The sequence below is a fragment of the Rhinatrema bivittatum genome, chromosome 2 (assembly GCF_901001135.1).
Source record: "Rhinatrema bivittatum chromosome 2, aRhiBiv1.1, whole genome shotgun sequence".
Taxonomy (NCBI): Eukaryota; Metazoa; Chordata; class Amphibia; order Gymnophiona; family Rhinatrematidae; genus Rhinatrema; species Rhinatrema bivittatum.
Window position 1 is genome coordinate 189,719,555 of NC_042616.1, and position 23,738 is coordinate 189,743,292.

General features: G+C 41.8%; 1 protein-coding gene across 3 annotated transcripts in view; it reads right to left on the minus strand.

Moving 5' to 3' along the window:
- Positions 1-23,738, minus strand: part of THSD7A (thrombospondin type 1 domain containing 7A) — an 862,000-nt gene that overhangs the window by 445,572 nt on the left and 392,690 nt on the right. For all 3 annotated transcript variants that reach the window (XM_029588974.1, XM_029588975.1, XM_029588973.1), the window contains exons 4-5: positions 9,067-9,312; positions 172-353 (exon numbers count right to left, since the gene is read on the minus strand). In XM_029588974.1, coding sequence (XP_029444834.1) covers positions 172-353; positions 9,067-9,312 — 428 coding nt within the window. The remainder of the gene's footprint in view (positions 1-171; positions 354-9,066; positions 9,313-23,738) is intronic.

Sequence of the window (23,738 nt, forward strand, 5' to 3'; positions counted from 1 at the left end):
ATGTTATAAAATCTGGCCCTGTATGTAATAGCAGGTGTAGTTGTCTGAAGAGAAATATGGCTGTATATTTTTCAAAGTGGACTTGTGTGAGTCAGTAATTTTCTGTAACTTACGCACATATTTGTCAATATGGGCTGTTATAAAATTACCCCCTATGTATTTCAAATTTACCTTCCTTTTCTTTCAAGGTGCTCACAAAGGAGAGTAGGTTCTCATTAGCTTGTACACAGTAAACCTCTCGGGTCTGAATTCCTCCTCCACACAGAGCTGTCTGGTTTCCTCTCCTTTTGTCTTGTTGGCTGAGTAGAGGATCTACGCGACATTCAGTCCATTCTGTGGCCCTCCAGGTATATCTGCATCAAGACGATTATTAAGAAGGTTAAGTATTTACATATTGTCGGTGTTATCACGTCATATTAGCATTATAAAATATGGAGGTGGGCTTATCCAGTCAAAAAAAAAAATAGCCTGCACTGCATGGTATGTATGGTATATCTTATTCTATCCAAAATATTTCCTTTCCTCTTTTCCACATTTCTGAATATACATAATTCTAATATGGTACTATTTTACTTTAAAATAGTTGGATATGGCAGTGTTAGGAAAGGCAGTGAGGAGTAAGTCTTCAGTAAGGTGTCTAACTGTGAAGGTTTGCACATAACAAGGCGGCTTTCAAAGACAGGTTACCCATGTACATAGAGTTTTAAAAATAGGGCTGCTCTTCAGGTAAATATACAAATGTACAATTTAGGGAATAAAACAAGAGTGTGAAGCTGGGTGTGCTCCTGTCAGGCTATCTATGTGCACACTTTTTGTAAACAGGTCAACATTCAGAGCCATTTTGATGGATAACTCGCATGCTCTGAACGTTTACACTGGTAGCGTACGTTTCCAGAGCTATTACCAGAGTCACGCGGGAAGTGCCCGGGTCACAGTGTATAAAATAGGGGCCCTGAATCAGGTGTCGGGTGGATGGGAGGGCTTCAGATGGAGGGTGGCTCGAGGAGGCAATATTTTTTTGTGTATGTAGCAGGGAGGGAGGGGAAAGGGCTGGAGTACCGACCCAGCAGGCACCGATATCTACTTTATTTTTATATTCGCAGGAGTTGGTGGTAGGAGGAATCAGGCCAGGAGGACCACAATTGCTTTCATTTTTAACCAAAGGGTGCTACTTAACCACATATCTTGTGAAGATATGTGGTTAAGTAGTTAGTTATCTGGCCACACAAAGCCGAATAACTTTAGGCCTAACCAGCCATATTCAAAAGCTGGCCAATAATGTTTAAAGTTATCTGGCAAAAAGTAGCCAGATAACTTTAGAAGAATATATTCAGCAGGATGTTTAGACCACTGAATATCTGGGACAAGTTATCTGGATAACTTTAGCCAGATAACTTGTCTTCTCGCTGGCTTGCTGAAAATGGACCTTATAAGGTCTGGCGCATACATTTTGTACAACGTCCCAGATTGTCTCTGTATATGCAGACAAATTTGTGCCCATAATAAACGTACATGAGTTGTTTTAGGTGGCTGAAAATCCACTTCCTTGCATTTGGCTTACTCATGTTATTTTTTTCCATTTGTACCTCTGTAGCAGTTGACTCAAGTAATTTAAAATTATACCTCCTCCCCCTACCAGTATACTGCTGACTTTTCCGATACTTTTCAATGGAAGCTTATAGACCACCGCAGCAATCAGAATAAAGGGTGAACACGAAATGAAACCCAGGATTCCCATCCTACAGTGCTAAGACACTTTTATAGCGGAGGGAGATTGCTTCTAATCACATTCCTTCCTGCCCTGGCCCCACGCTTAAGTTTTTATCCCAAACCACAATCTGTTCTTCATGATATAAAGCATCCCTAGTCATCAGGAATGAAGACTGAAAAATTCTCCATACCCTAATAAAATTCTTTCAGATGTGCATCATTTTTCTTAGAAGGGTAAGTTATGCAGGGTCTTGATTCTGCATCGCTATCCTTTTTACCACACATCAGAAGTTGGTTGATTTTTATGAATATGGAGTATTTAAGTATTCAGAATTTCCTTCAAGGAGACTCATATAAATATTTTATTGCAAAGCAAAATTTACATCACTGCCTGGGAGGAATTAAAGTGCTCTGTTCGATTAAGCTAAACCCAGGCTTGTTGTTCCTGAAGTTGATTTAAGATTAGAGAGAATAAATAAAAGATATCAAAGATGTGTGTGCTGTGAAATAGTGTAAGTCCTGAAATAATGAGAAAACAAATTACATTTGATGAGAGGCATAGAAGCTATTTTATTTTCAGTCTGGGGGCCAAACTATAATTATATCTCTTTTCCCTTTCAAAAAGATGTTAGTATGTTTCTTTTGTATAGCCAGGTTGCTTTCTCTGCAGCGCACAAAGTCTCCCTGCTGCGCTCTGATGAATAATGAGAAGCTGCGAGGCTTCAAATCAGCGAGTGCAAAGAACCAGGAGATCTCTGACTCCACGTAAAATCTCCTATCAAGTTTACAAAGCAAAGGAAATGCCACAGGATTCTTTATCATGCCTTTGTTCCAAGGACATAGCATGGGAACCTTTTCCTAATGTTACTGGAGACATTGAAGAAGCTGCTGGAATATAGGCTCCTACAGGCCAAAGGGATCCAGCAGTTACTGACACTATAGTACCTGAATATACAAGGATAGTATACAGCGTACAACAGTGGTGCCTATGCCAGAGTATCACTAGATTCCTAAATTTAGGAGCTAAAAAAGTGGGTTGCTTAGGCCCCTAACTTTGGGGTCAACGTAATAAGACCCATGGTGAAATCAGCGCTAGTTGTCTGCAGCTATTTTTTATTAGCGTGGGTGGCAAAAGCAGGCGCCTGTGCGGGATGAAGTAGAGGGATGGGTATGCAAAGGAGATGCACGCAGAAAATCTGAGCAAAAGTAAAATGCATATAAAAATGCACGCAAATATAGACACTCAAGGCCTTATGCAATAAATTGAGCAAAAACCCACACTGAAACCCACATTAATCTGGTGATCCACGAGCGATTCACGGGGTGAAAGCCTTCCCCTTTTATAAAACAGTGAAGAAGTTAGTGTTCCGGGAGTGGGACTAATCTTTCATCTCTGATCGTGTGGTAGGTGAACTGAAGAATGCTGGTAAGCGCAGGAAATGCAGTAGAGATTTCTTCAGCTGACTCGCAAAATGTTCCATAGCATCCGCAAAAACTGAAGGTAATCCATGATTACCCCAGAGTTTCAGACACACAATGACACTAATGCCAGCAATGGCATAAACTGGCCTCCAAACAAGTGCTTTAACTTACCTCCTGCTCTGTCCTAGGTGCTTAAAAAACCCCTCACTAAACGATGCGCGGCTCCCTGCATAGCCCGTGAATATTTAATTGCTTCCTTTCAATGCCAGATGTATGCATTTGTGCAAAACCAGCCACAGGTTTTTAAGCAGGTTGATGCACACGTTTTTCCCACGCTGAGCATGTTATTACATAAAACCCATACAAAAACCCTTGGCAGCTTCAGCACAGCTTATTACACTGGCCTCTTAAGAATCTAAATCTAGGCAAATTAATACTAGACCTAAATTTGGGATCCTATGTTTTAGAGGCCTAAATGCATGTGAATATTCACCTGAAAATTTAGGTACCTTATTCTGTCAGAAATTAGGTACCTAACATACTGCCTGATTCACTAAGGTTTTTCTCCCATTTTATGTCTATGGGAAAATACCTTGATGAATCGGGCCCTAGGTTCTTAGATTTAGGTACTTAGTTTTTTGTTTTGTTTTTTTTTAAATCGGCCTTTGTTTTGTTTCCCATAGACACAGAATGGGAGAAATGCCTTAGTGAATCCGGCCAACAGTAATATCTTTAAATCATACATATAAACTGAAAGCCCCAGACCTCTAAAGGGTCAATTATATGGCGCTAGCTATATGACTTGCCTAAAGTATAGTCATAGACATGCCAGAAGGAGTAGAAAGAATGAGACATGATTTAATGAAGTTTGACTGGTGTTCTAAGATATGGTAGCTGGGATTCAATGCCAAGAAGTGCAGAGTCATGCATCTGGGGTGTGGTAATCCAAAGGAGCTGTATGTGATGAGGGTTGAAGCGTTGTTGTGCACAGAGCAAAAGAGGGACCTTGGAGTGATAGTGTCTAGTGATCTGAAGTCAGCGAAGCAATGTGACAAGGCGATAGCTAAAGCCAGAAGAATTCTGGGCTGCATAGAGAGATGAATAACAAGTAAGAAAAAGGAGGTGATAATCCCATTGTACAGGTCCTTGGTATTATGTTCAGTTCTGGTGACTGTATCTCAAAAGGGACAGAGACAAGATGGAGATGGTTCAGAGAAGGGTGACAAAAAATGGTGGGATGTCTTCATCAAATGACTTATGAGGAGAGGTTGAAGGACCTACATATGTATACCCTGGAGAAGAGGATATTCAGGGGAGATATAATAAAGACCTTCAGATATCTGAAAGGTTTTAATGATGCACATTCGACAAACCTTCTCCATTGGAAAGAAATAAGTAGAACTAGGGGTCACGAAATGAAAATCCAGGGAAGACAACTCTGAACCAACGTCAGAAAATATTTCTGTATGGAGAGGGTGGTGGATGCCTGGAATGCCCTTCCAGAGGAAGTAGTGAAAATAAAAATGGTGAAAGATTTCAAAGGGGCATGGGATAAACACTGTGGATCCCTAAAGGCTAGAGGATGGAAATGAGGAAAAGAGAACATAAGGGTAACTTGCTGGTGTGGTGGTTACTACCCTTAACCAATAAGCCTTCATACTGTTGATGCAACTCATTATTGCCCTCTGCTTTAACAGCAGGAGGAAAAGAGGAAAAGGAGAATTAGTTTCGGACAGCAACCAACAAGGACATTGAATTTTACAGTCTGGGAAAACAAGTAAGCATGGGGGTAACTTGCAGATGCAACATTTACTACCCTAAACAATAATCCTTAAACTTGGGATGTAAATCCATCATTGCTCTATGCTTCAATGGCAAGAGATAAGAGCTAATGGGGAATTGGACTGAGACAGTAACCAACAAACTTTAAAAGTTTGGGAAACTAAATAGGGGGGTAACTTGTATGCCACAGCAGATACCACCCCTTAATGCTACTATTATAGGGGTGACCTGTATGGTGCTGCTGATGCTACCATAAGCTTGCTGGGCAGACTAGATGGACTATTTGGTCCTTTTCTGCCATCCTTTCTATGTTTCTATTACAGCACTCATAATCCCTTTCTTCTTTCATTTTTTTTATTTATTTAGCTCGCATCTTTTCATTTGTAACTCAAGGCAACTTATATTTAGGCAATCTAGTTACCGTATTTTTCGCTCCATAAGACGCACTTTTTTCCCCCCAAAAGTGGGGGGAAAATGTATGTGCGTCTTATGGTGCGAATATAAAAAAAAAACAAACAAAAATCTAACAACCCCCCCCCCCTCCTGACTCCCCCAAGACCTGCCGACTTAATTTACTGCAACCCCCCACCCTCCTGACCCCCCCAAGACCTGCCAAACGTCCCTGGTGGTCCAGCAGGGGTCCAGGAGCGGTCCGGGAACGATCTCCTGGGCGTGGGCCGTCGGCTGCCAGTAATCAAAATGGCGCCGACGGCCCTTTGCCCTCACTATGTCACTGAGACCGACCAATAGCAGCGGTCGGTCCCAGTGACATAGTGAGGGCAAAGGGCCCTCACTATGTCACTGGGCTATTGGTGTTTTTTTTTAAATGTTTGTTATTCTGCATCCTACAAGGAGGATGGTGGTGGTGGGTAGGGTGGGGGCTCAGGGGAGACAATACAAATGTACTGGCGTTTGAGTACTGGAGACCCTTGCTACACCGCTGGGGTTTACTAATCTAACACTACTGTTTTCCCTCAAATTTGGGGCATTTATATGAAATTCTAAGAAATCATTAGAGCAGTAGACACATACACACAGGCTTCACTAATACACATACACAGACTCCAACTTGAGGCTCCCACTCAAATGTATATACACGCTCCCACTCCCACACACATTTTCACACACTCACACACATACACAGAGGCTCACGCTAGCATACAGGCGCACAGGCAGACACACATAGACACACTCATTCACATACAAATACATAGACACATACAGGCTCCTACTCACACAGAAACACACAAACAAACACATGCACCAGCACACACATACACAGACTCACATACACATGCACACAGGCTCACACAGACACACAGAAGCACACACACACATAGGCACACAGACATGCACATAAAAAGCTCACACAGGCTCACACACACAGGATTGCACAGGCACACAGGCACACACTCATGCACAGTCATATACACACAGGCTACCACTCACACATACAGATTCAGAGGCTCTCACATACACATGCACATATCCACATATACAGACACATACACATATAGACATGCATATAGACACACTCACACACACATACACATGAACAGGCTCCCCCATATATACACAGATACAGGCTCCCATACACACACACAGACACATACATCTACACACATACATACACATACACACTCACTTGCTCACCCCTCCAAATGTATACACACACACACACACACACACATACACACACACACAAAGAGCATCTTCTTCAGCCACTTCTTCATCCTCTTCCAGATCCCTTCTTCATCCAACATAACCATCACATTTTTGGGCAGCTGTGGGATTGGGTTCCATGGCAGCCATCCTGCAGACCTCTTAAGCAGCCGTAGGAAACCATCCCATGGTGGCCAGCAACAGGAGAGTTCTAATATATTGTTAATGTACTTTATAAGCGGTTATCTAGTATTTTACACACTTTCTGTTAATTATTTACTAAAATAATACAATATATGTTGAGGTCTATATTCAGCTGGTTAAACTTATCTGGCTAACTGCCTGATTCACTAAGGCTTTTCTCCCATTCTCTGTCTATGGGAAAATACGTTGATGAATCAGGCCCCTAAGATAGCTCATATTTTCAGTGCTGATGAATATACCCAAATATCTTAAAGTTAGCTGGAAAAGTTTATCTGTCTAACTTTAGGACAACTCTATTGATCGACCAGTTAGGTGGATATGTTATCTGGCTAACTCAATTGACGGGCGCTCAAGCCAATGTAAGCACAGGGAAGGGCGGGCGTGACGTCTTTTTTTTTTTTCCCCTTGGCTGGACCCGCGCTCTTCTTTTAATTTCTTGGCCGCTGGTGACGTGAGCGCTGGAGGCAGCCAGGCATCGAGGCAGCTGGAGGCAGCCAGGCATCGAGAGCCAGGAGAACCGGGACCGGGGGGGACACCGCTGCAAGCCGCTTTCGCCGCCGGCTGCCCCCCCTCCGGAGGACGGCAGAGAGGACGGCAGAGAAGGCTGAAAGGGCTGAAAAACAACAAAAGTTAAGTTGGCACATGTCGAGCCGCTTCGGGAGGAGGGGATTTTAGGTTTTTAGGTTTTAGGTTTTAGGGTTTAGGGTTAAAGTTGGGATCCACTTCCTGGTGTCTGTCATTTCAAATGTCATTTGAAATGACAGGCACCAGCGCACCCAGGATACTGTATAGGCGCTGTATTAAGCGCCTACACAGTAAAATGGGTTGCGCGGGCCTACGCTTCGCCTAACGCTTCTTGGACGCTGCTTACATTTGCATGAGATTAGAGTACAGGATCGAGCGGTAGGTGAGCCGGACTGTGCGTGCGGCAACTGCGGGTGCGCCTGGCACTAACGCAGCTCTTCCTACCTGCCCTTACTGGATCGACCTGTTATCTGGCTAAATTCTAGCTGGCTTACTTATTATCTGGCTAGAATTTAACTGGATCAAGTGCCCAAATCTTCACTGAGCCGGACAATGTTATCGGGCTAAACGCTTTTTTTGTTTTCACTTTTGTTCAATTGTAATATGTGTATCAGTTTATGCATCAAACTACCCGAGCAAAACTGGTCACTATCTACTAGCATATATATATTCAACCAAAAATATTTTGTTTACAATACTTGATTTTACTCTTAATGGATTTGTAGATGTGGTAATGCCTCAAAGTTTCACATCAAACAACCAATTAATAATGAAGTTATTTATGCATCAGACCAGGCTACATATTTTTCCCTTAATACACAGAAACATAGAAATATGATGGCAGAAAATGTCCATTTAGTCTATCTAGTCTGCCCATCCACTAAGACTTTTTGACACATTACAACCTCCCATTAAAAGAGGAGGAAAGAAAATGTGCAGTAATTTAAAATGAAACTATATTTGGATGCTGAGACTTCTGTAGTTATGTTATATCTGTATCCTCCTAGAATTAAAGTATTAACTCTTCATTAGATTTACTACTGTTTATGACAAGCTACATTAGGTGTAGTGCGTATTTGTGAAAATATTCCACATTGGGACAAAATGTAGGCATAGATTAAGGATGAAATGGAATGCTATTCATAAATCAGATGGACATTTTAATTATATAAAACACCATTACAGCGAATGTGTTACTCAATCAGGCCCTTGCAGCATTAAGAGTCGCTTTCAAATAAATATACTTGCTTCATAAACAGTAGCCTGTGGACTTTAAAGGAATTATTTCTATTGGATTTAACCATCACATCAAATCTAACTTACTCAATGGAAGAAAATATTAAAGTACTGTATTTTCTGGTGTATAAGTCGCACTGGTGTGTAAGTTGTATCCCTCTATAAACAGCTATTTTTACAAAAAAGTTGGTAGATAAGTCGAACCTTTGCATAAGACGCACCTGTATGTACAGAGTCATATGTATATTTATGCAATTCTTTTCCAATACAAAAATAAATTAACATGTAATCTGAAAGATGTTTTCATTATCATTCTCCTTTCAGATTGTTCTCAGGGTGGTAGGGAAAGGGAGAAGGAGAGAGGGAGGGAGGGAGGGAGAGAAAGAGAGAGAAAATGAGAGAAAATATCAGTGTATAAGTCACAGTCACTGAAATTGCTGGAAAAAACCGCACCTATTTACCGGAAAATAGGGTATTCGTTAATGCCTTCTCCTTCATTTTTTAATGAAACAAATATATACTTACGAAGCACAAGGTGAAACATCATCTCCCTGTGGGACACAGTCTTCTACTTCCTCTAGATCTGGGCATTCGCTGTCACTGCCAACTGGAAATTGCTTGACAAACCGTGTTCTTGTGCGATTTCCATAAATTGATGGCATATGACATGTTCTTAAACAGGGGCTCCACTCTGACCACTCTGATACTTGGCACTCCTTAGTAACAGCACAGGACTGGAATGTGATTGGCAACTTGTCTTGTTGGCAAAAGCTGGGAGAGAGCAATAAGACTGTCAGAAGATATTCATTCAAGCAGACACACACACAAGCCACTGCTGCAATGTAAAATTAATATATAACACACACCATGTGGAACATCTGCCAGCAATGATTTATCTCTTGAAAGGCAATAGTTATTACAATCTCAGGCAACATACAGTTTTAAAAAAACATTATGATCCCGATATTCAAATCATCTGGGTGCCAAACTTTAAGAGTTAAGTGCCTAGATCTGGCCAATAGAAAATTGCCTCCTGCTAAGTGGTTAAATTTAGGTCCTGTGATTCACCTTAATAGGGGGCAGAACTAGGGGAGGAGCTGGGTCACAGCAGTGAAGTTAGGAACTCAAAGGCAGATACTGAGTGCCACTTACAGATTTGCCCAAATTTTCAAAAGCCCACGCATGTAAAAAACGGTAGATACACACGCGGCAGGGTCAAGAGTGCGCTGAGTGCATATTTAAAATGGCCCGGCCTCGCGCGTATCTACTGATAGGCACGGAAGTGCCAGAGTTCACAAAAGGGGTGGGGTGGGGGCAGGGCGAAGTCTGACTGGGACAGCGCCATTTTGCACTGTTGGAGTGATTCATGCAGCAGGCCGGTGTGTGCAACTTACTTATATTTGACTAAAACTTAGCCGGATAAAAAGAGGCAGGATGTGGGCTTTACCCACCTAGCCGGGTAAAGTTCTCCAGCTAACTTTGGTCAAGAAAATAGCAGTCCTACAGTTAGCCAGAAAATTGCCTCCCTACAAATAACATAAGTGGCTGTGCAGCCGCAGCCTTCTCAGGTCCCTCCCGATCCTCCCATTAAGTTTTAATACTGTGCCAGCAGCCCTCAACCCTCCTGCTGCCTTCTGATCCTCACAATCAGGCCGATGCATCATCGGTTCTCGTAAAATGGGAGCTCATGATTGAGCACCCGCTCTCCTAATGCAGGCCGATCCACCTCTCCCAGGTGCATGATTTAATGTCAACATGAGCTGCCATGGTAAAAAGGAGGCGCTAGAGGAAATTATAAATCCCTAGCTCCTCCTCGGCATTGGGCACCCAGGAAAGGTGGCCGTCAGTGTAGGTTAGGAAATGGACACTCAATACGAGCATCTGTCTTCTCCCGTTACCGGCACAATATACACAGCCTGGACCATGCATATTGTGGGTGTATATTAGGTGCCCCCCAATTTTTATTTTTTTTTACATGATTCCGCTTTCTGTGATTCTTCCTACTTAGTATCGCGAGGATACTAGTAGGAGGAATCACAGAAAGCAGGAATTTTTGTTTTTTTCCACTGAGCCCTTGAGCAAGGCAGCCCTTTATGGCAGCCCTTTATGGCTGGTATAAAATTTGCGACGTTGCAATGGGCGCATTGGCCATGCAGGAAATGTTTTGAATCACGGGGATTAGCTAATAGCTTATCTACATGTACTTTCCATGTCATGAGCGCTATTAGCTTCGCGCTCGATTGGACGTGCATTTTGGTTGCACTGATCCCGTATTGCATTGGGAATTGTGGCCGGTATTGCATTGGCCTGAAAATGTTTTAATGTAACTGCAGAGCAGCCCCTCTCCCTCCCCTTAATTTCACCCACATGCGGAACCTCCCACCCCCACTCCTCAACCTCCAAAAGTGTAAACTAAGCCAGCAGGAAAAGAAGTTTTGCCCTTATCCCACTGGCTTCAGAATTAAATGCCCGTACAGCAGACAACTGGGTACTATTTGTATCAGAAAAACAATTAGGTAATGCTTTCCAACATACATTTATAGAAGGGGTATGTGGTGGAGGTGTGTTTGAGGGGAATGAGAGAAATTGAGTAATATTTGAGCATGAGTGGGTGGGTGGAGGATGAGTATGAACGTATAGGAAGCATATGGGAGCTGTGGGGGTAGGAGTGTGTGGATTTTGGAATTGTGTAGAGATATGTTAGTGGGTGTGTAGGGGTGTAGAAGTTTATGAAATGTGTATGAGGGACTGAGGTGGTTATAGAAGTGAGGATTAAGGGTTTGTTTGTGTTTAGGAATGTATGTAAGTGTAGAGATTCCTGTTCTAAGTGAGAAGTACAAATAGGAGCCCACAGAGACAGAAGAAAACATTTTTTTTCTGAGGCCTAGCTGCAGGGACAGCCTAGAAATCAGTTAAAGGAGACCAAGGGGGCTAGTCCCACCTGAAGCAACTAGGGAATTTAGTAAGGGCCAGACAAGACAGAAAGGTTTTTTTTTTCATTTTCTTTTTCCCCTATCCCAGAGAGTCTCCAAGCTTCACCACTTGCACAGTTGGAGAAACAACGAAGATGGAGCAGGTAATACAGCTTTTTGTTGCAGGGCAGCAGCAGCTATAAAAATTCATTCAGTATTTACATGAACAGTTCACCAAGTAACAGGGGATACTGGCGCAGACTGCCCAAGCCATGCAAGTGTCCAAAACCCAAGTGAATCCATTACCTCATGTCCTATTTAAGATGAAAGCAGGGGAGGATTTGGAGAATTTCCTGGAAAACTTCAAAAGGACTGCCTACCTATTGGGTTGTAACTAATATCCAAGGGAACCAAATGCTCACTCACTGTGAGACAAAATATTCATAATTGATTTACTAACTTTTACACTACCATGTTTAATCTGTATACTAGCATTTTTTTGAAACCTACACGCCAAGTGGAAGTCACCTTTTTGTGTTGTTAAAAAGTTTTTTGAAAATAAAATTTTTAAGTGGTGTTGGTAAGGTTTCATATAACCGTGTAGGCAACCCTGCCTTGTTCAAGCATATTATAATCATAAACCAACCAACCACCACCAATGTTTTTATGTGAATGCAATTTAAAAAGTTTTTTTATATGATGTTATCTTTGAATTTTCAAAAAAAACTTTTGAGACATCCAGAAAGAGTATATGTAGACCCACCAAGGTCTTCTATTAATCCCTTAATTTTTTGTGATAACGTGACACCATCACATGGGCATAATTCAGAAACATACCAGCAGCAGTTCTGGCGGGGAATCCTACAGCCTGGTGAAAGCCCACAAAACCTGTTCTATCCTCTGAAAGATGCCCGCTGGAAATGGCTGCAGCCAGAGGCAAAGACTGGTCTTGAGGTAGCTAAACCATTGCTTCTAGAACAGTTTCTAGACAGGCTTGAACATCCCTTGTGGAATTGTTTCTGCCACCACCAGGACTCGCCTTGGTAAAAGCAATAGAAGTAGTAGACACTCTTCACTAGGCACAATTAATGTTTGACGTGGTATGAAGGCTAGAAAAACAACCTGTAACAGTTGCCATGGTGCAATGCTAAGACTGTAGGACCCCAGCAATGATCCTGTGAGGCAGACAGCCATCTTCTGTAACCAGACCACTGCTTGCTTCAATGTGGAAGGAGAGGTCATTTGGCAAGGGACTGTCATTATGAGGGAAGTAAAGTTATGGACATTAGCTTAGTGATACAGCCAAACTAGAGAGTAAAGTCTACTTGAATAAAAGCAAATCTCCAAAGCAGGAACGATCCTCAAATCGAAGGAAAAATGGAATCTCAGAGATACTGGCACAACCCAGGAACAAGGCTACAGACACATTTTCCTTTTGTGCCCTTTGTGCAGCGAATAGACATGAGGAAGATTTCTGCCTATAAGGAAAGACAGAAAACGAAGAGCCATTAGGAAGAGCAGCTAAAGTCAAAGGCAGGGCCCAGAAGGCTGAGGGGGACCCAGAGAGAAGGCAGGAAGCCAGTCTAGGCAAGAACTGTGTATATATTGGATTGTTGTGAATCTGCTGAGGTAAAGAGCCTCTGTGCTGTACTTTTGGATTTGCTTATAAAGAGTTTTTGTGGAATCAGCCAGAGTTTGGCCTCCTTTTTGTACTCCTGACTGTTTCCCAACTCATGGTTGCATTCAAGGGACCACATAGGGGTTTAGAAATGTTCTGGATATATATTGGCTTGTGTTATGTGAAGGAGTGTGAGGTTTGTAGGTATGCATATGCTTGACTTTGGGAGCATGGAGGAAGTAGATTTGAAAGCATCTCTTAGGGCCATCTGTCACCGGTTGCTTCAGTTATTTTCCCCCATCTCTGCTGGCCTATGTTCCTTTAGGTCGAGCAATTGGAAGGGAGGGGAGGGGACTTTTGGAATGGAGTCTTTATTGTACAGTTCTAACAATTTCCCATAGAAAGCAATGGGGAAATATTTTGAGGAGGTTCAGTTCTCTGAAAATTCTGATCTGAAGCTTTTTGTTTTGAAACTTATCTGAGCTATACACATTGGACCAGATTTTAAAAACAGTGTGAGGGCGTAGATTTGTTTGTGCAACCCGGCGCGAACAAATCTACGCCCAATTTTATAACATGCGCGGCTTTACCACCTAGTGATAAGGAAATTTATGTTTCTAAAGTTTCTTCTCTTTTGCAAACACTTTCTTTTATTTAAGTGCTTGAGACATCAACTGTTACTGCAGCTTCAAAATGAACTCTGTTGGTTGCTCTCTTGTCCTTGAGCCTGACAAAAATTTGATAATGCGTCTTTTCTCTCATACTTTGAATAAGAATAGGGGCACCAGAAGAATATATCCACATGTTTCTGTAGAGTCAATTTAAACATAACTGTTATCTAGCAATGCGTAATACAATGTAAAAAATGGGGTAACATTTGTCCTCAAATACCCTGCCAGCTGTTGTATTGTATATAAGGACCATAAGTATACTTTTTGGGATCCTAATCGAGAATTTTTAGCTAAACTTGACTCATCCCCTTATGAGTCACAGATGCCTGATAAAGTTAGTTCTGTGTCTTCAGAGAAATTATCAGGTTCCTAATTTTTAGAATTTCTTTTCCTTAATGGTTAGTGTCTTGCTTTCATAATGACATGGACCTGCTTACCTTTGGGCATATGCTGGACTTAATCTTTTTGACCTGGAATATTTTTTTCTGCTGCCTCCTTTAGTTTGTGATCCCAGATTGAGATTTATATTTTGTGATGATTAATTTTGATCTTCTTTTTCTTTTTATATATTTTCTTATATTGAAATTTCCTGTAATATATTTGTGTAAACTTATATATTCTTATAAAAATTTAATAAAGAGAAAGTTAACAAAAAACTACCTGGATCTCACAGTAATTAGAAGGTACTAATTTAGTGATTCTAAGCTTACAAACATATTTGTAGTTGCCATCTAGGTTTTGGAAAATGTACCCTGTGTTATAACTGTATATAGTATGGGGGTCAATTTTCAAAGGGTATAGATGCCTAACTATGACACTTTAACCCCTTTTAAAACTAACTATGACTAAGATCCTAAATTAGGTGCTTAAAACTCAGGTAGCTTTGGGGAGTAGAGTTAGGGTGGGGAAAATTGTAGATGCTTAGCAATGATTTTCTCCACTAGATAAAAATAACTTGCAGGTATATTTACTAAACTACATGAAAACAATCCATAGTATATATTCTACCCTCCAGAGTATCACCTTCCCAAAGGCATCCCTTGGCATCAAATCCTCCACCCCTCCATAGTATTAGATGTACACAGTCAGAAAGCACCTACCCCTCCCAAGGTTGAAAAAGCCAGCAAACCCCAATGCCTCCCCCTTTCCAAACCTCAAGATCTTCAAAAGTAGGGTTCTGAGACCCACTCCAATCTCTCTCTCCACAAACTCCCCCTGTTTTCCCTTCCTACCCTTTAAAATTCTAATTAAATGGAAAGGAGCGATCCCCATTTGCTTGTGCACATGCTAGATCCCAGGCATTGAATGATGCCAACAGACCTCACATCACCACTCCTCTCTCTCATCAATACTCCTGTTTGCTCTTTGGCCATCTATTTCTAGCAGGACTAATATGGCTTACCTATTGTTGTGGGGAATTATGAGCGTGCCAGCAGGCCATGTCAGGGTTTAACACTAACTTCCCTTCTCCCTGACCTTTGCACTGAATGAAGCAACACTAGTGCATCTAAATCTCTAGCTTATAATTAAACCTCTCTGCCTAAGGAGAGGATACCTGGCTGTCATGTATTTCTCTAGCTTATGATTAACCCTGACTGCCTGAAAGGATAGCTAGTTGCCACGTAGTTAGATGCAGTTAAAAGACAGACACATATGGTATAGGATTCAGCAGCCAATGAGATGATCCGTACACACCCCCTGAGCCAAGCCAATGGTGTAGTGACACGTCTGTATGCTATGGGGAGAGGAGCCAATGATGTGATGACACATTGTATGCTATGGGTGTATGTACAATAAATAGGGGACCCATGGGAGTGGTCGGCCCTTTTTCCTGCCTGCCATGAATCCTGCCTGATGTGTCTTCATTGCCTCAATATGAGGGTCGGCCCTTTTTCCTGCTTGCCATGAATCCTGCCTGATGTGTCTTCATTGCCTCAATAATTGTCATCACAAATATTGGAACTCCCCAAATCTTGTTGCAATTAAAAAAGCCAAGCAGCACACAAACCGAACATATCTGCTGATTCAGTGAAATTGACTGCATATCCATCTTTAATTGTCAAACAGAAAAATCATTTTTATCAATCACAGTGTTTTGTTTTCCCAATAATTGCTTACATGGATTATCTAAGAAAGGTATGCGTAGATCAATATAAACATTCACTGAATCATTAACATTATTTCTCTTTTTAAAGTTGCTGAAGATGTTGACATCTATCAAAATGGATCTAAAGTGCAGCTCATCTAAGAACTTTACTCAAAGCTCAGCTTTGTCTCTGTGCATCTCATTTATGGAATGCCTATCTGCAGTTTATAATTGTTAATTGTGAATCACTTGCTGATTCGATATATGCATCAATTTTTGGTTTATTACAGATTGTTGATATATATTTCAGGATATTAAATACCAGTGACTTTCCCTTTCTTGCTTATGGAAAGGTCATATGCATGTGTTTGCTGTATTGCTCCAATTAATTAATTATAAGCTCATCTATTGAGAATGCCACCTAAAATGCCATGACTGGGTTCTTCCTTCCAATATTTTATTAAAGTTGTCAGTGGCCACAAATTGTTGTTAAATTAGGAAGGAAACACTATATTCTTAAATGAAAACATCAACTGCAGGAAAAGCAACGTCTTGCTAATTTATTAGACTAGTAATTTTCTACCTGTATTCTAAGGATTTTTCCCATAGATGCAAAATGGGAAAAAAATATTTGGGACATGATTCTCAATTGTATCAATTTATTTTATTAGTTTGGAAATTTTCTGTATTAAAAACTGAATATTTATGAGAGCTGAAGAGCTAATTAAATCTAGGAATGTTACAGAAAAAAAAAAGTTTAGTTCAGTTCATTATTTTGCTTCATTTGCCTCAGTGATTAGTTTCATTCAGTTTGGGTTCCATAATTTCATCCATTTATTTGTTCATTTGTTCGTTCATTTTTCCACTGTAGTCCATGGAGAAAGCAATGCATCTTACTTTGGGCTCTAACTTTGGATTTTTTTTTTTATCCAAGTTTACTGAAATTTGCAGGCAGGCATCAGCAGAAAGGGAAAAGTACTCCAAGACATCAAATGTAGCAGAGTGGCACCAAGAGTAGCATAAATAGCCCGTTGCACAATGAGAAAGTCAAATCTGAATGAACAGCACTGTGAAAGGGACAAAGCATCACAAACACTGGTGAGAACACTCCAAGGCACCAAGAGTGGCATGAACATCACAAGGCATTATGAAAGTGGAAAAATAGCACCAATGACAGTGTCATGAACACTATACAGCATCAAAAGAGGGGCAAAGAAGCACCAAGAGTGCCAAAAACAGCTCAAGGCACCAAAAGAGACAGGCCAGACATTAACAGTGACACAACAACACTAGAAAGTGCTGAACCAAGAAAAAGGCAGGGCACAGGAAGTGGAAGGGGCAGCAATTGTGAGATTAGCAATTGGCAACAACACAGCAGGGAGCCAAGGGTGAAATGCATGGGTGTTGTCTCGCTGTGACTGTGCACTCTATCCTCCATATACTTTAATGGAAAAACTAGCAGAGGGAGATTTATTTATTTATTTATTTTTTTAATGAAGATCAACTTTTGACCAACTCTGGCGCCAGCCATGAATGATATAGACTCACAATATCCTCTGCCATTTAAAATAACCATTGATTTGGCATGCTGATCAGTGGGTATAAAGGGAAATGCTGAACTACCTTGGTCAGATCTGAACAGATCATGGCCTTGTGTACCTAGTTTGCTTATGGCTCTGTGGCCATGACCTTGATGGGCTTTGTGAGGTAGCACATGACTGAAATTTGTGCAGGGGTCTCTAAACTGGGATGAGGGATGAGGATTCTGCTCTACATTGCCAACCACTGTAGCTATTGTCTCTGTCAGGAAGGTTTGTACTCTGGTGGCCACAGGGGATAGTAGATAAATGTGGTGGAGGAAGTGGTTGCTGACAAGGTGTTTTGCATGCTTAACATGCTGAGTGTGGTGTCCACTTTTTCCTCTTCTGAATCTCCACTGCTCCAATCAAACCTGACATCCCAGGGCAATCTACATCTATCTCAGTTTCCAGAGACAAGTCATGAAGGCATTTCTGTTGCTTCACTATCTTCTGCAGCATCAAATAGCTGAAATTCCACCTAATGCCTGCAACCCGAATAAACTTGTGTAGAGGTGCTCCTACTGCTTCCTTCATCTCATGGAGCTGCTGAACACTCTTCATGCTCCAGTGAAAGCTTTCTACTATTATTCTGTACCTCTCCATCAGTTCCTTCAGGACTAAAATATTATATTTCATGGCTCACAGCCCCAGAGCATATCTTACTGCTAGGAATAGCTAGTGTGCAAAGCACCTGAATCCTTGATAATCCCTATCTTCCACTGACCATCTGTTACTACCACAATCTGTAATAAAAAAAATCCAGGAGTAACAGTCATGTGTCTCCAGCTTATCTACCAGCCCTCCATCATCCTTCTTATTGCAGCTAAGATATAACTAAGGTATTATGAGGAGCAACCTTTTTGGGTCTGGGGGCCATCCATGCTCCACCCCCAGCTCCAACTTCCAATTCCCTTTGCCAATTTCTTGCTTTACTTTTACAGTTAATATCATTATTACTTTCATATATATTATTTGCATAAATCATAGAGTATGATTATTTGTTCCCAGATCAACCTATAAAAAACTTGATGCTAGAAAACCAGACCTAGTGGTAAAGGAGAAATGACAAAAACAGTATTACTAGAAGAAGTATCAGCAGAGAGAGAAGATTATTAAATACCAGCACTAAGCACATGGACAGTAACTTTTAAACAGGTGCACAGCTGCATGTGTTTTTCATCCTGTGCCCAGGGACACAGCCATTGTATCACATACATGCCTATATGGTCACATGTTATAAAATAGTCTAAACGCACACATGTGTGCACAATTTTAAGTGGACAAGTGCCTCTGTGCACAAATACTGCTTCTACAGCATAAGTGGGAGGGGAGTTTAATAGACATGCGTGCCGATGCCATTACCAGTTTTCCCAGCTCATTCCCAGTTCACCCAGGTAAGGGATAGGACTTCCAAGTCCCCGTTAGTTGAAAAGACCCCCTTCTCCACTGTTAGCCCTGAACCTTAAATCCCTGCTGAACTATTTACCTTTATTTTAGTACTTACATGCCCTCAATAACAGAAGTAAAGTTAAGCAGCAGGAAACCCCAGCGTGCACCTGTGCACGTAAGTATTTAAATGCTAATTTGAAACCCAGGAATGCCAATGCCTCGCCCAGATCCTACCCACCCCGCCCTTTTTTTGGAACTTTTCATTTGTACATGCAGCGGGAGATATGTGCATACTTGGGCAGCTTTGGTTTTGGCATGCATTGGGCTTATAAAATTCACTTTTAAGAGAGAGAAGATTATTAAGTACCAAGAGATGTAATTAGAGACCAAGAAAATGTGGTCTAAAGATACAGAAACAGATCTAATTGTTTGGGCACCAATCATCTGATTAAAAATCTTCCAAGTTCACCTCAGTATGTTGTCTTTATATTATGTTGCTCTTTGGCATAATGCAAGTATTAAGAAGATCACTAGTAGAAAATTTAAGAGACTGAGATCATACTCTACATACCCTAGTTTATGAGTGAAGTTAAGTTAGTTCATTGTTTGTGCAAGACAATCCCAATATAAATTCTATACCTCCACTTCAGTAAATATATGTTTTATCCACAGAACCTCCCTCCCACCCCTACACACTCCTCCAACAAAGGGGCAGAGTAGGATATTTCTCCATACATTACATCACACACACACATACACACACACACACAAAATTCAAATTCTGATGTCACCTAAATAACAGTATCACAAGCTCCCTTCATCATCAAGCGCATTGTGAAATAATACAAAATCCTAAAATAAGAAAAAAATAGAAACTCGCTCAGGACATATGGTAGAAAACCTACCATACCATAGCAGTCCTAATTCATGGGACTTCAATAGCAAAAATGCTACTTATGAAAGGACAGAACTGCAAATATTGCATCAGACCCAACAACAACACCAATACACCTCCTGTTGAGAAAATATAATGAACAAAACTGCTCTAGTTCCCAACATTATAGCAGAAAATATCAGCTTTGTCTCACTCACAAAACACAGAAAGATCTGCACCAAATACAGAATAAGTGACCACATACTACAAATGTGTAAACAAAAACTGAAATGGAAACTCCAAGAAGCCAGACTCTGTATGAAGTACAAAACTGGAAAACTAGAAATAAAAATATATATTCCATCTACGTTTAAACCAAAACCCCAAAACCATTTTTGGGAGGAATGGAAGGTGTTATATTGGAGCTGATGAGTTCCTCTCATTATTTTTGTGGAGAATGGAAAGGGGAGGGGGTGTTATGTTATAAAAATTTTTTTATTCCTGACACCACAAGAGCAACAAGGGCTTGGTGGCCACAAAATCTCCCACCCACCCACACTCTTTTGGTGCTTTGCTTCCCCAGCCCCGGACCAGTATCTTTACCTGGGATCATCACTTTACTCAGCACCAGTATCCTTATGCTCTCTCGTTCCCTGTGCACAACAGCAAGCCTCCAGTCCTGACCTCCTCCCACAACCAGTCAGCCTCAACCACTCTGATCCATCCTCCAGTGCCAGACTGCTCCCCTTCCCCAGCCGGCCTCAGACTGCACATCTTCCTCAACCAATACCAGAGTGCCCTCCACGCCAGCCAGCCAGCCTCAGATTCCCCCCTTGCTAGCCAGTTTCCAGCCTCAGATCCCCCTTCACCAGACAGCCTGAGATTCCCCTCTTTCCCCAGCCAGCTTAGACCCCTGCTTCCCCAGACAGCCTTCAGGTTTAGATCCCCCGCCCCAAACAAGCCTCCAGACTCTGAAGCACCTCTTCCTCCCACAAGCTTCCAGTCTCAGATGACTCCACCAAAGCTCCACCCTCCCCACACCCACACAAGCAAGACTCTAAACTCCAACCTTCAGTCCCAAGCACGGCACCATGTGGGTGCCTGTATTCTCACACTGGTCTGCATGTCTTGTGAAAAACAAGACATGCAGTGAACCATGGAAGAAGACATTCTGGGACAGTAAGCCAAAATTTGGTGTTGCCAAGGCCCAGGTAGCCCACCCCATTCCAATGCCTAATGGTATGATTCTGGCCCATCACCTGGGTGGTCAACATATATCACCTGTACCCTGATGGACTGTCCAGACTACTAATGTGCTGCTTGCCCCTCATCATCTAGCTGCCACCAGTGTATCATCTGGACTCTAGCAGAGGTATGTGTAGTGTTCTGGCTAGTCCAGGTATTGCTGGTGTAATGGATGATATTCCTCTCCTCTTTTGCCTGCATCTGGATATGGCGCTGAGTGTACAGGATAGAGGGCATTCGTCTACTAAATCTTGTCCTGGAATGAACTTTGTAACTGGAGGCTAAGATGAGAAACAGCTGACTATGGACCTGATTTTCAAAAGCATTTACTTGCATTAAAGCTGGCTTTATGTACATCAAATTATTTTTTGAAAATTGTCCGACGGTTTGTGTGCTCGTAAATGTAGGCATACACATGTACACCTGTGCCCAGACAGGCGTTAATGTGTGCGTGTAAGCCATGCAGGGTTCCAATTATGCCTGCTAATTAAGCTCGCTTTGAAAATTCAGGCTGAAGTCTGCGTGTATTTTCTACACGGGGACTCCATCCCTATGCAGGCTGTTATAAGATTACCCTCCTTATGTAGACCTACACTAAGAGGCCCTCTGTGAAGGAGTTTACACACACAGAAAGAATGAAAGACTAAAGTCTGCTGTGCCTGCCGGTCAGAGTCAGTGCTGTATACCAGGCACTGCTCCCAGTAACTCACAGACCTCTCCTTACCATGTGCTACAGACATGCACTCTCTGTGGTGCTCTTATCCCTGGCATTCCGTAAAGGCGGAACAGTCACAGAGATTACAGTGTCTTCTATCACACAGTAACCAGTTGGCAATGGCCCACTTTGCTTTCTCCTGTCTAAATATTTTCTTTCTTTCTTACAAAGCCTTTCAGAGCCTTCTCCTCTCTCTGAAATCCAACGGAGGAATGACTCTGAACAGAATGGAGACTGAGCACAGTTAAGTTTTTCTTTCAGTTTCAGGTTTGAAAAATGAGGAAGTCATGCTAAATAGGCTGGTTGATTGCTCCTCCTCCTCCTCCTTTGTCTCTTCCCATCCTGGCTTCACTCTGTCTGGCTTGAAGACAAAAAGCATGCAATTTTGCTTGCTCTGTAGGCTTTAATGGATCCGAAATGAATGAAACAAATATTTTTGAATGTAATAAACCAAACCAAAAATGGACTCATTTGTCGCTTTTACCTATGTTTTTTTTAAACAAATGCAAATTCCTAATTAACCCTCATAGTGGTGACTACTCCAGCTATCTTCAGGAAAGGCATTTGAAATTTCACAGCCTGATCATGGGAAAGACCATCTTTCTTTTGTAGCAATACAGTATATATTAATATGCATTGTTCATTTTAAGCAGATTGAGGGATCACCAACACCCATCTCACTGTTGGGCGCACTCCAGCAATCTTGCAGTTTGAACTACGCAGCTCTAGAAAGACTAAGGAGCCCTGCATAATTTAAAAGGTAAGAGAACTGGAATGCACCCAGTCATTAGATGAGTTCGGTGCTCTCCACCCCTACCCCATGTAGCTTAGTGGATAAATTGTTAACAGGTTGAACTGTAACTGTATAAAGTGCGAGCAGCATGATTTGCCTGCCTTATTACAGATTTGTAAAAATTATTACCTAAACATGAATTTATATATGGTTTCTAATGTGACTGAATATATGCATCAGTGTGACATCACTGCAGACTTTTTTGAACATGCAGTAACTTTAAAACCAAGTTGCAAGTGCCATTGAACCACATTAAAATACTAAAAGAGCTCATTCTTAGAACAGTTTTCAAAATTACAGCCTCCTACTCAATTGATTACAATGCTCATTTACAATAATATTCTAGAAAATAATCCAATTTTTAAATACACAGAGCTAAATATTTTTTGATAATTTGGACCTAGATTCATCAAAATGCTTTAAATATAGTGCAAATAGCATCCATGATTAAAAAAAAAAAAAAAGGGCGTGATTAGGATAATTTGCAGCTTGCAGCATTGGTAAATACCACACATGGCATTGTGTCAGTGCACATGGCATTGCGTGAGCACGTCACACATTGTGTCACCACACGGCGCATTGAGTCAGCGCATGGCTCATCATTTTATGTGGCTAGCATAAACTAGTGCGTGGTGCATTATTTTTTCTGTTTATATATCCCGGCTTCCTGCAGCTGCATCTTTGAAGGTGTGTCAGGAGTTTGGAGAGATAGGTAGGTAGATGTTGGTGGCTAGTTGGAGGTTCTTTATAGTGATTACTGAGTGAATTGTCTTTATTTTCTGTTGCCATCTGTTTCCCTTTGCCTTGGTCTTTTTCTTCTTTGTTGGGGTGAAAGCTTTTGTTTGTTAGTCCAGTTTGTCTGTCTGTCATTTGGTAAGGAGGAGTAGTGGTGGAGGAGTGGTGGTGGATGAGTGAAGAAGAGTGGAGGAGTAGCATTGGAGGAGTGGAGGAGGTGTGGTGGAGGAGTGTGGAGGAATTTGTGTGGAGGTGGGAGGAGGTGGGAGGAGTGTTGGTAGATGAGTGGTGTTTGTGGTGAAGAGGAATGAGGAGGATGGAGTGTGAAAGACGTGTGGAGAGAGGAGAGGTGAGAGGAGAGGATGAGGATGAGGAGAGGATGTGGGAGGACAAGGGCAGGAGTGCTAGGGGAAGTAGAAGTAGGTACAGGGACAGTAGTAGAGATAGACAGGAGGGAAAGGATAGGAGGAGGTGGGAGGGGAAGGGGAACGGGATAGGCAGGCAAGGACGGAGGCGGAGAACATCAGCTTAGGGATAGACAGAGAGGGACAAGGGGAAGGGAGCTGGCAGGGCAGATGT